General features: G+C 54.5%; 1 protein-coding gene across 12 annotated transcripts in view; it reads right to left on the reverse strand.

Moving 5' to 3' along the window:
• The window catches only part of LOC135263024 (ecto-NOX disulfide-thiol exchanger 2-like), a 173,648-nt gene that overhangs the window by 27,812 nt on the left and 133,303 nt on the right, over positions 1-12,533 (reverse strand). For all 12 annotated transcript variants that reach the window (XM_064350560.1, XM_064350562.1, XM_064350571.1 and 9 more), the window contains 3 exons: positions 10,613-10,768; positions 3,150-3,356; positions 2,663-2,896 (listed from right to left, as the gene is read on the reverse strand). In XM_064350560.1, the coding sequence (XP_064206630.1) occupies positions 2,663-2,896; positions 3,150-3,356; positions 10,613-10,768 (597 nt within the window). The remainder of the gene's footprint in view (positions 1-2,662; positions 2,897-3,149; positions 3,357-10,612; positions 10,769-12,533) is intronic.

Genomic DNA, 12,533 nt, shown 5'->3' on the forward strand with positions numbered 1-12,533 from the left:
CAGAATGTGTCCCTGGCCGAGGCTTACGTGTCCACATCAGAAACCAATGCTGAAACCGATTAAGGACCAGCTGGACGGTGGGGCATTAAGGAAAAACAGTCGCGCCGGCGGAGAGAGCGCTATCATTCCTGACAGGGCGGAACAACGGGGCCATCAATCAAGAGGCAGGGCCGGAGGCTGGAAAGACCGCATGCTAAACAGAAACCGCTGGCTCAGCGGGCATCGCGAACCGCGCGAACTGCGCAAACCGCTAGCAGGTGCGCTCGGGTTTTCAGACGGCCGTTTCCGTCCCAGCCGGGGTTCAAAGCCCCTTTCAGACAGGCGCTTCCTGGCTGCGTGAGTGGCGGCGGCTGTGGCGGCCGAGATAAGGCTGAGTGGGTAGCGCACGTCACCTCGAGGAGGGGATTAGCCTTCTGTTTCTGCAGTCCGGCTGCGCTAACGTGCTCAGGACCCCGCTGCAATGACTGCACTGAAAGGGACTCTGGCCAGCATTCGGCTGGGAACTGGGACAGGTGACTATCTTCCCTTTTTCACAGAGGTGAAATCTTTTCCCCACACCGGACCCCTCCGCCCCTCCCCCCCCAACCCGCTACCTCTGTCCTGCTGGTTCAGGGGCCCACGGACAGATAAGGCGAAACTGAGAGGACGGCGTCGGCGGTTTTCGGTCGCTAGCGACGGCGAGACATTAGCCTTCGCGCCCATTCACACGGAGGCCGTCACGTGCTGCTGAACCGTTCGAGCGAAACGCACAATGCCCCCCCGGCCACGCCGATTCCACCGCCGCCGCTCGTAGCGTTTTCATCAAAATGGAGGGCGGGGGACGCGGGTGCTCGTCGCGGCATTTCGCCGGCGCCGCCGCGCGACGCCCCGCGCTGAAGGATTGCTGCAGATTAGCGCCACGGGGCATTTGATTTATTTACCGTGCGCCTGACCGCTGAAAGCCACGGGTCTGTCAAGCCATTTGCTTCAATGCTCCATCACCGCTTCCATACTGAATCAACGCGCCGCAAACACAACACGCCCTGCGGCGCTGCTGGAGGTCCACTGTGCCCTTTTGCTTTACACACCGCTAACGTAGCGGGGCCCTAGCGCACAGCGCAACGCGCTATCCTTTATATTCTTCATTAACAGACCGTATGTATTATCAATAGCATTCGATCACGTGACGGATTTCATGTCAAAATGCTGCAGTACGTAGAATCACCTCAGCTTATAGCGCTCGCTTCAACCGCGCGCAGAGAATTTTGATTCAGCAAACGATTCAGTCGGGGTCTCCGTTAGCCAGCCTTAGCCAACGCTTCCCAGGCTACGCTCAGCATGTTAGCAACTGGTCCGCACTTTTCTTAGCCTGCACAACAAATGTGGGGATGGTAGACCGGTCAAACGCCTGCCTCTACTCTGGCCACAGCTGTGACTGTTCTGTCTTATCCCACTCAGCCGTTAGAGAGAGGAGAGCAGCCGTTCTTCATTTGCATTACAGTGCAGCTTGTGAAAGCGGAGGGCTACGATTTAAAAATATTATTTGCTTTTTCTTCCCTCCCCCACCGTAAAACTGCAGAACGGACCGAACGCACCGGTCTCTGTGGGCCCGGGACCTGCAAAAACAACGATACGGAACCGCCCGACGCCGGTACCCTGAGAGAGCATGAATTTTTCAAATGGCTTTTACTGCAGCTCTCAGAGGGCGCATTTGAGTCAGCAGGATACCGTTGGGGGGAGAGGATGCTGGGAAATTGGAGGAATGGCGCTGTCACTCGTGCTCGAGGGAAACAACCCGGGTTCCCTTTGTAAAAATGAAAACCAGTAAAGGGCAGCTACCTGAGAACAATGCACACCAGTATCCATAACTGGATGATTTCAAGTCAGAGATGGTGGCTCGAAAGAGAGCTAGGACATCCCATTATGTTACAGTCCATTATTTATTTATTAAGATGGCAAACATGGCAATATAGGTCTAATGCTGGATGATGTATGCGGCCTATATCTTACATAAAGCTGCGTGTTCATGGGCGTGACTGTTGTCCCCCCGCTCATGGGTACAATGGCTGTAACCCACATGGGACTGAGACAGTAACAGATACAGACTATGCTTTTAATATTTCATAGGTGTTTTGACAACACTGTTTGTCATCCCAAAAAACAATTCCCTTATGCAAATGGAATACACAGAAAAAAAAATTATGAAAATAAAGTATTGCATCTGTTTATCCAGATATTGCAACACTGCTCAATACAGACAAATGCTGGTTTTATTGCCACTTTCAGATACTGCATTATATACAACACGTTTCTTAATCAGACTTTTTAAGTTAAGATATTTACATTATATTTCAGCATATACCCACAGCTATCTGCAGTGTTCTTTCAATCAGCAGCCAATTACGGCCTTGGGAACAAAGTGAGTGGATAGTTTAGCCAATCAACAGCTTTAATGATTCACTGGTGCAGAAACGCCACAAAAACCAGACCCTATGGCCGCTCAGGCTGGGACTGTTGGGGCCCCACAGTCCATAGCCACTGCACCAAGGATACTCAAACACGGCCCTCGAATCCAAATCCGGCCCTGGTTTTCTTTTCTCCCAGATAAAGGGAGGGTGGAAAACAGGCATTTCTCGGCCCACTGGGACCGCGGTTTGAGTGACGGGGCGCGAGGCGGTCCCACCTTTGATCTTGTCCCCCAGCTGGCTGCACTCGTGCTCGGAGTAGTGGACGATGGGGGGCGGGGACGGGGGGCGGAGCAGGTCCTCCTCGACGCGGCGGCGGTGGCGCTCCTCCCGCGCCAGCATGCGCTGCCGGCACTCCCACTCGTACAGGTCGTCCCGCGCCTGGGCGAAGTCCACGTGCAGCCGCCCCGTGTCCTTCTTGTCCGTGCTGGAGCCCAGCCTGATCCGGTAGCCTGAGGAGGAGGAAGGGGAAATGGGGGGGCGGGGGTGAGGAGTGGGGCGGGAAGAGGAAAAATCAGACGGCTGAACCCATTCTCACTCCTTTCCCTGTGGCGTCACATGTCGTAGTCCGGCCCTAGGCCTTCAGAAGTCAGTTCATTGCCCACTGGGCGCACCAATGGCTGGGGAGGGAGAAACGGAGACGGGGACCTCGTGGCGTGGGGGAGAGAAGGGGGGGGTTAGGGGGTCTCTCCTGGGGACGCTCACCGGACAGGAACATGGCCTTGTCCACCGTGTACTCCTCGGCGAAGCGGATGTGGCAGAAGTTCTTCTTGCTCTTGCGGACGGCGATGATCTCGCCGCACTGCTCGAACACCTCCACGATCAGCTGCTCCGTGGCGTTCTCCGGCAGGCCGCCCACAAACACCGTCTTGCAGCCGGGGGGCCTCTCCCTGGTGGCCGGGGGCGGCAGGTCTGCGGAGGAAGAGGAGGAAGAGGGTTAAGGCTTACTCGCAAAACCCACGAAAGCAACACACGTTTACTCATAAACCCTACCGCAGTTGAGCCAACAGCCAGTCAGACGCCGCCAGATCGCGACACCGCTGCGATGTCATGGAAACTTACGAGACTCCCATATCAACACAGGGGCTAATGAGAATGTTTTTGTGGCAGCACAGATAACCCGATGACCTTTTCAGTCCGCTCGAACCAGCCTAATTACCATTTGAAAGATGATTCCCTAATGTGCTGCCGGAAAATAACATGCAAATATCCATCGGGCACAGGCAACAGTTTAGCAACTCGAGGCACCCAATTTGCTGTCGCCGTGTGTGAAAGGCCCTGGAGATTTGTTCAGACAGGCCCGCTGGTTTCGTTACGTTAAAGATAAATTCAGAAAAGATAAAAAGTTGAAACCACGATAAGGCATTTTTTTTGAAACAAGTAATTTTCTCCCCAAGCTCCCACAAAATCACAAACACATCCGTTTATGAAATATTTAATATTTGTTGATGCTAGACGCTTTCCTGCATTCGTAATGAGTTTCGGGAAGAAAAGCAATCAATCCGCGCGATGGGAAACGGTTCGTTTCAGGCAGAAATCATTCGCGGACGCAGCGCCGCACAAATGACCCGACGCCCAAAGCCAATGACGCAGAAAGAGGCTGCCACTGCCAGTGTAAAAACCCCAAAAAACGCAGCCCGGTCTTCAAAAAACACCTGCGCCCAAGTCTGCCAACACAGTTTCATACATATTCAGCGCTCCACCGCGGTGCTCCCGCAACGAGAAAAAACCTCTTAGTCTTACGCTGCATTGTTTCAAATGGATTCGGATGAACCTGCACAAGGGCTTCACCGCACGTAGCTCAAATGTGCTAACATTTCATTCCATGAAATGGGGGAGGGGGGGGGAAACAAAACAAAAACAAGTTAATGAGCCTTGCGGTTCCGAAACTTAAGGGGTGAACGCATGCTGCGCATGCTCTGCTTGCCGCGCATGCTCTGCTTGCCATCACCAGATCCCCGGTGCTGCTAAACGTAGCTTCCGTCGTCACCTTTCCTTCAAGCGAAAACTTAATTGTGGCCTTTGTGTCAGGCGCGGCTATAAACAGCCAGCGCTAACGCGAGCGACAAGGCCGCGCTCCCTCTCCAAACCCCCTCAGGCCCTCTCACTCAGCTCATACGCCCAACACCAGAAATAGCCAGACGATAGCAGGGTACCGGGGGGTGGGGGGGGCTAATACTGAAAGGCTGCGAGGGCACTGGAGGGGCGGGCACACGGCCAGACCCCCTGAACCGCGGTGATGCCCGGCGACGCATGCCATCCATCACGGCCCGGATTATCTGGATACCCGTTTAATGCGCTGTTAATTTTAAAGATGAGCCCACCCCCCCCCACCCGCCCCACCCCCCCCCCCCCCACCCCCCACCGAACGCCCGCATGCGGGAAAGTCCGGGGCTCAGGGCCTGACACAAGCACCCGGCCTCGTTAGGACGGAGCAGGAGGCTGTCGGCCACGCTCCGTCGCAGCTCTGCTGAAGAGCGCCTCCCCGCCTCCCCCAAATGCCAGAGCGGCGCCCTTCAGGCCCCGGCGCTTGAACCCGCGGCAGGCAGCTGCGTGTAATCACAGCGGACGCAGCGCGGAGAACCCGCGGCGGCTCGACTTTCAAGATCGCGGCCGCATTCCGTTTCCCTCTTCCCGCTTGAATCCAATGCATCTCTTTGTGCTGCTGGCTAATCTTGCCGTGTACACACAGAACAGAGGGCGCTGTCACCCACGAACGCGAGCGATAAGGACCAATGAGGGCTCGCCGTGCACCCAGGCCCCGGACAGCCAGGAGTCAGACGCCTAGCGCTGATCGGCCCCAAACGAGCGGCGTGCTGTCGCAGGGCGTCCTGGCGCGTCGGAGAGGGCGAGCGGGCGACGGAACGCCGGAGGTGGCGGCGAGAATACCGAGAGGAGAGCCGGAGAGAGATGAGCGTCTGAGGGGGTGAGACGACGACGCTAAATGAGATGAGTAACTATGACGACGACGACGACAACAACAGGCAGCGGCGGGTGTGATGCACCCTGGGAAAACACCTGGCAGGATAGCTGCCGTTTTGCGTTTAGGAAAAGCGCTTTGTTACATTAGAGCCTTTACTCAATGAACAGGTGGCTTAAATAGGACGTGCTGTATACGGCACAGGGGTTCCTGCTGTGGACAGCCACCTCGCATACTGCAGCCGCTGCTGAGATACACTGCCGCAATACCCGCTCATGCACATGAGCAAATAAGAGTGAGTGTGTGTGTTTCTGTGTGAGGGAGGGAGAGAGAGAGAGAGAGAGAGAGAGAGAAACAGAGCGATATACTTTTGATGTTCCTTTATTGAAACACAAACACTTTCAACAACTACCTTAAAATCTACCCCCTACTCCCTATTTACAAACCCAAAACCCACTCCTGCCCACCCCCCAAAAATAAAACTAAGAGAGCGAGAGAGAGGGAGAGATAAACAGCATTCAGAGAGACAGCAAGGAAAAATGATTGTATGAAAGAGCAGGAGAGATGGGGAAACGGGGGGGGGCAAAGTGTGTTTCTGAGGAAACAGGACGGCACACTTGAGCTCTACCAGGCAGCCAAAAAAAGACAGGGGGGCAGACCACCCGACAGCAGCAAAAGACGGCGAACGCACACCTCTTCTGATTTGCATTTGTTTAACACCGTTTCCTCCTCAAAGGCTACCGTTGACTCACGGAGCCTGCTGAGCCAGGACTGAGAGAGAGAGAGAGAGCGACGGAGACGGGCGAACGGGGGGCCGCGCGGGGGGGGTTACTCGGCTTACCGAGAGCGGACGGGCGGCGCTCACGCGAGAGAGGTCACGACGGAGCGCCGCTTCATCACGCTCGGTGATGAAAACGCCGCAAATCAATCCGCGGTCCCCCCGTCTTACGAGACAGAGACGAATGGCTCCGTCCTCCCCTGGAGGGGGGGCTCCGAGTCGCGCAGCGCTGGCAGGCCCGTTTGGCGCGGCTCGCCGTAACCGGAGGGACGGCCAGCGACGTGCAACTCAGCGAGGCGCGTGCGCGCACGCAGCCCGTCAGAGTGAACACCTTATTTTATTAGTTCTGGGTGGACTTATCTGTATTTTCGCTTCATCTGCTTTTACGCTCAGCGCCGTGTTCCGTTTGTCTCGTATCAAGCGTTTGCCTGTAAATGGTTTCTTTGTAGCGACTGCAAAAAAAAGAGTAATTCTCGAGTTATGGTCGATTCTTCTGTTTACTATGCTGCGGCGAAACAATGCAACAAAGCAAACAGAAACTGAAAATGGAGGGAGGGAGAGGGAGAGAGAGGTCTACGTGTGTGTGTGTGTGTTTGTTTGTTTGTGCTTGAGTGTGCATGCATGCAAAGGAAGAGAAAGAAAGGTGGCCATTTCCTAAGAAGTGTTGTGTGACGCACACGCAATAAAAAGCAAAGGTCAGAGTTCTGGTTGTTTGAAGTTCTTGTTGCAATGCTTAGTGTGTAGCTGGGTGAAAGGGAAAGAAGGGTAGCTAGGACAGAGAGGAAAAGGAGGAGGAGGGGAGAGGGACGAAGAAACACTCATAACACACACACACACACACACACACAAACACAAACACATACAAGCACACACACACATTTATATATGTATGATATAGGATATTAGAGAATGAGAAAGAGCAACTAGAAGATGGTTTTCCTGGGATGGAAAACTACCAGTGTTGAGAAAGAGAGGGGTGGGCGGGGCAGACAGCAAGTGAGTGACATTCAGATGCATCCATTTGGCATGGGCTGATTTGCAGCCCAGGGTGAACATGTTAATGAGCTTAATGTTCGACTCCGCCCCTCACTTATGACATCAGCGGAATAACGAATGCCTGCGGAGCTCAAGCGCCTCCTCCATTCTCACACCGCCAGCGCGCTGAACGTGCAGCCTCCCCTGAGGAGGACGCCGCCTCTACGGACGCGCGGTACGCGTTTCCTGCGTCCCAGTTCTCCCGGTCCCGAAGTCCGCGTCCGTCGCCGACCGACTGCGAGGGAGTTTTCGGCGATCCGTCACACCCCCTCCCCCGCCCCCTCTCAGCCGCCACGCTTTTACGGTCCCCCTCTCCCTTCCCGGATCGCCCCAGGGACCTCCGTACTCATCCGAGCGCTGGTCCACCGCGTCTGCCAAAAACGCGACGCGCCGACGCGTCAGAGATGGAGGGATGAGAAGGGACGGGACGTTACTTTTTCTTTTCAGCATGGCTGCTCCGGAGGGAGTTGGTCAGACAAGGTCTCTACGGGGGGGTGGGGGGGGGGGGGGTGGGCGTAACGGTGTGCGAACAGAGATGCAGAGCGACAGCGTTTCCCCTGGCTACGAAGGGAGAGAGAGAGAGAGAGAGAGAGAGAGAGAGAGAGAGCAGGGAATGCTGCAGACTGAAAGGCTGCTTTCCGCAGGGGTGCCGCGCGGTTGGCCTAATGCTCTGCGACGGGCGACATACGCGCCTCGCCCCAGCCATGACGAGCGTACCCGTGAGGACATCGCCGCAAGGCCCCGCCCTGCCGAAACGCCTGGTCAGCACTCCCTGCAGGGCGTCCTCCGGAATGCTGTGGCGAAATCCCACGTGTTTCCGAGCCCTGGGGGGCCGGGAACAACGGGCGGGGCTTAACGAAGGGTGCGGACTCTGGCTCCTGGCGCTGAGACGGCCTGCCGCCCCAGCCTACTGCCACCCTACCGGACCGCAAAACAACGATTAACTGAGCATTACAAGTCTGTACAGAGGGGGGAGGTGAGGAGATGCCAGCGATCTGAAGCGCGCTGAGAAACCTTCCCCCACATCGCTGCCTAGAGCCTTAAGGCTGCAGAAGTTTCTCAACGGTCGCAATGTTGTGAAATCACCTTGAAAATCATAACACCCGCTGGCCCGGCCAGACGTCCAGTTTTTGACTGGAATGTTCGGTTTCCTCATTACACACGTCTGGTTTTGCGGTCCCTGTAATGTCCAGTCAGAGTAACTGACGGAAAGGAATTTAATTAGTGGACTTTAGCTGCCGTTGGTTCTGTAGTCCAATTACAGGACTACAGAACGATTACGTTAGCTACACTTAAACATCAGCTCCAGGAGTCCGTTCAAAACCTGACTACAATCGACTATCTTCGATTGGTCCCCACAGTAAAACACTTTGCCTTGTAAACACAAATTCAGGCTGAATCCCCGGATTTAGAACCAGGCGCTGTATTTCTTTCACAGCAGCTCTTTCTGTGATTGCAATTCTTTCTATAAAAAATAAAAAGTTGCCAACTTAACAGAACTGCGAGGGAGGGGTGGGGGTGGGGGTAAAAACTTCAGTTCGGTCCCACGGAAACCCCGGCTGCTCCTCCCTCGGGACGCCGCGTCACGGATCCGCAGGTCCTGAGGGAGCCAAATTAAGCGGGAGCGGACGGCGCTATCTGGGAGCGGTCACGCTTGATTAAAAGCCGTAAGGACGAGGCGGCGGCCGCCGCCCGGCGCAGTCTTCCCGCTCGAGGGGAAAGCCGGCTCCGTTTCCAAGGCCGCGCTCGCATTTCACTCGGGAAAGAGATAGCGGGCGAGGAGCGAGGCTCTGCTTAAGAGACATCTCCCCTCTAAGCCTCCCCTGCCTCTGGTGACAGATGGACGCGTGACAGCTTGAGCTGAGTTAGGAGACAGGGGGAGGCAGCAGAGGGGCTCCTCAGGCCCCCGGGTCCCGAGAGCCAGGGTCCTAACGGGGGAGGGGGCTGATGGATAGGGGTGTGGGGTGGCTGACGTCCTGGGGGAGGGGGCTGACGTTCAGGAGGAGGGGACTGACGTTTGGGGAGAGGGGACTGACGTTCAGGGAGAGGGGACTGATGCTTGGGGGTTGGGACTGACGTTCAGCGGGAGGGGACTGACGTTTGGGTTCGGGGGCTGGGACTGACGTTTGGGGGGAGCGCCCCAGCCGTGCTGACTGCGATATAAAATCTACAGCCTGCCAGCTGTGTGCTGACAGCAGCCACGCCCTACATCATGGTCTCCTGGCCTCCCTGTTACAGGTAATGCTGCTCACACCGGTGTGTGTATGTGTGTGTGTGTGTGCGTCACCCTGTGTGTGTGATGGCTGGGGAGACAGCAGCAGCAGCAGTAAAAGCCCTGGGAACATTCAGCTGAAACTGAATCTTTGAGCAGTGGTGACAGGCCTGTCCTGGTCTACTCCTGCCTCAGTGATGTCACAGTGATAATCAGGTCACAATAGTCGCACACTCATCCTCTGACAGGAAAGAGTGCACAAATGACTTAATTTTAGGACAAATTAGACAGACATTACATTTTCAAAAGACGTAAGCTCTTACTGGAATTTGTGCAAGCTCCCTTTGACCGACAATGCCTGTCAATATTTTCCCAAACAGGCTGCTTTTTTACAGAAAAGGATAATTTGTGAAGACACAGGCATGCACACACAGACACGCACGCACGCACAGACACACACACAGCACACACACACCTTTCCAAGCAAATGAACCACAGGAGAGGGGAAAAAAACAGGATGCTGCGCAGAGAGCATTCCCAGGCCCGGCAGCTCTCCCTCATAAAAGCCCGCACACCCAGCCGCACCTCCGCCGCGCCGGCTCGATGAAGCACGCCGCACGCTCCGCACGCAGCCGCTCCGCTGCGGAGTTTATAAAAGTGTCAAAATTCTAATGTCAAGTCGATACTCCCCCGCCGTCTCCCCGCGGGCACCTTCCTCGATTCCGGGAAAGGCCTCTTGTGGTTATTTTCGAGCTGTTTGACCACTTTTTAGGTCAGCCGATTGAAGACAATTCCTGCCCGTTAAAAAGCAAGAGGGGGCAAGAACAGATCTTTACCGGAGAATTGACGTGTCTGTTTGAGTCCGAACCGGCAGGAAATGAGACGGCGAGTATGCTGGGAGCTGTGGTTGGTGACACAGCGTTGCACAAAATAGAGGACACAAAGTCATGACGAATGCGGATTGGTGCTGATCAGAGATGGGCGGGGCTGGGGGTGGGGTTATGTGCAATGCTATTCAGTTGATAGTATATAATGCAAATTTAGCAAATTAATCTGTGGTACATGGATGCTGTTGCCACCTGAATTTGGTGAATTACTCATCAAAAAGCTACACGCAGGACAAAGCGTTCTTGGTGGAATAGAGGAAGGACTGGCGACCCCGCAGGGCAAGTGCGCTGAGAGGCAACCCGGCACACCGCGGTGGCGGGCGGAGGCGAACTTACTGGGGTTGGGCGGGAAAAGCGTGCAGCTCTTGCAGTGGATGATCTCCTTGACGATGGGCATGTCCTGCGAGATGGGCGGCGGCACCATGCCCAGGCCGGGCATCATGGGGTTCATGGGTGCGATGCCCGTCATCATGCCCAGGCTCGGGTCGAAATCTGCGGGGAGGACGGACAGACACGGGACAGGGGGACAGACGTGAGAGGCAGAAAAGCACAGCCGCAGAGGGCCGCTTAACGCGCTCCCTGAAACGAGCCAGAACAGCCGACTGTGCGTAACTTCCCACTTAAAATATACACTCACTCATGCCAGTTTACAATTTCACTGAAAACTGTGTCAGACGACCGCGGTCTGGGTAGTCACCCAGACATGAGCAAACAAGCCACCTGAAACTTTACCTAATGTGTTTTAAAAAGGCCTTCGGAAAGCACTGCTGATTGCCCGCTCTTCTCAGCGGCTGTACTGCTGGCTCGAGGACTGACGGCTCAGTCAGCCGTCGAGCCGGACGCACGCGGACTCTTCACCGCCGGCCTTATTCCCAGGCTACTGAGGCGTGTAAAATACCCCCCCCGCCCCCCGGGAACGCGGCGGCTGCCATTTGCGCTTATTGATTCCGGATGGCTCCTGATTCCCGCGAGCGGCCTTTTTTTTCCCTTTAATGGAAGCGACCGCGTCACTCTCGCTCTGAAGATCTCTCCGCACCTGTGCGGCTGCGGGGACTTCAAACCCCCGCCCGCGCTCCGTTTGTTCGGCTCGAGGGCGTCAAAGCGGCTTCCTGTCCTTTGTTGTGGGCCGCGCTGAGGAAAAAGCTATCCGTGCGAAATGCTATCCGTGCGAGGGGAAAAAAACGACATATATATATATATATATATATGGGAAAAGGTATGCTTGAAAACATCTGTAAACATACATGTGCATTGAGGTAGCAGCAAACAAACAGACAAAAAATAACAAAATAACTATAAATAAAAGCGAACATAGTGGAATATCAACGCAACATGTCAACGGTTACACGAACAGCTTAAGTCAACGTAGGTAATTTCAAATGAAACCCAATAATATTTCATAACACAAACGCGGTCTGAAACCACAACGAGGAAACAGCTCATGAAGATACAACTACGGACGACGTGCATTGTGTGATCTCTGTTTTTTTTCCTATGGAACAACAAAAACAGATTTGTTGTTCTGTATGACCGTGCAGGTGGACCGCAGAATGAAAACGAGCAGAGCAAGCCTACTGCGCAGAGAAGCGGGGAGACACGTTTGTGACGAGTGCCACCTGAGGTGGGTTGGAAATGACGTCGCCCATTAGAGACGCTGAGCCAAGGCCCTGGTTCACTGTGCCAATCTAAACTGTAATGAACAGGGGATTCTCTGGAGCACAGCTGAGATTTACAGTACGACTGCCTAAATTTAATTTCCCCCCCGCTGTAACTGCCAAAAGTGTGGTGGGTGTTGTGGTTCAGACAGGCTGCCCTGCATCACCGAGGTAGGTGCTACACACTGCTGGTGTGAGGCTGGTGTGCCTATTGCCTTAATCGTGAAGTGCTTTGAGATTATCGTTTTAATCTATGTCAAATTCATTATTCACCATAATTGTTTCTGTGTGTGTGTGTGTGTGCTCACGTGTGACAAATAGCAGGATTTTACCCAATCACTAGGGATGCTTTTGCTTAACTTCTCTTCAAACCTTTCTGCTATAACAATCTCCACCTTACTGGGAAGACTTTATTCTAGATGCAGGAGCATTGTTGCAGGGATTTGATTCCATTCAGCCAGTAGAGAATTAGTGACGTTGGGGACTGATTGGGCGATTAGGCTTGGCTTGCAGTTGGCTTTCCAATTAATCCCAAAGGTGTTGGATGGGGTTGAGGCCAGGGCTCTGTGCAGACCACTCAAGATCTTACAAACCGATCTCGA

Source organism: Anguilla rostrata, chromosome 9, assembly GCF_018555375.3.
Source record: "Anguilla rostrata isolate EN2019 chromosome 9, ASM1855537v3, whole genome shotgun sequence".
Taxonomy (NCBI): Eukaryota; Metazoa; Chordata; class Actinopteri; order Anguilliformes; family Anguillidae; genus Anguilla; species Anguilla rostrata.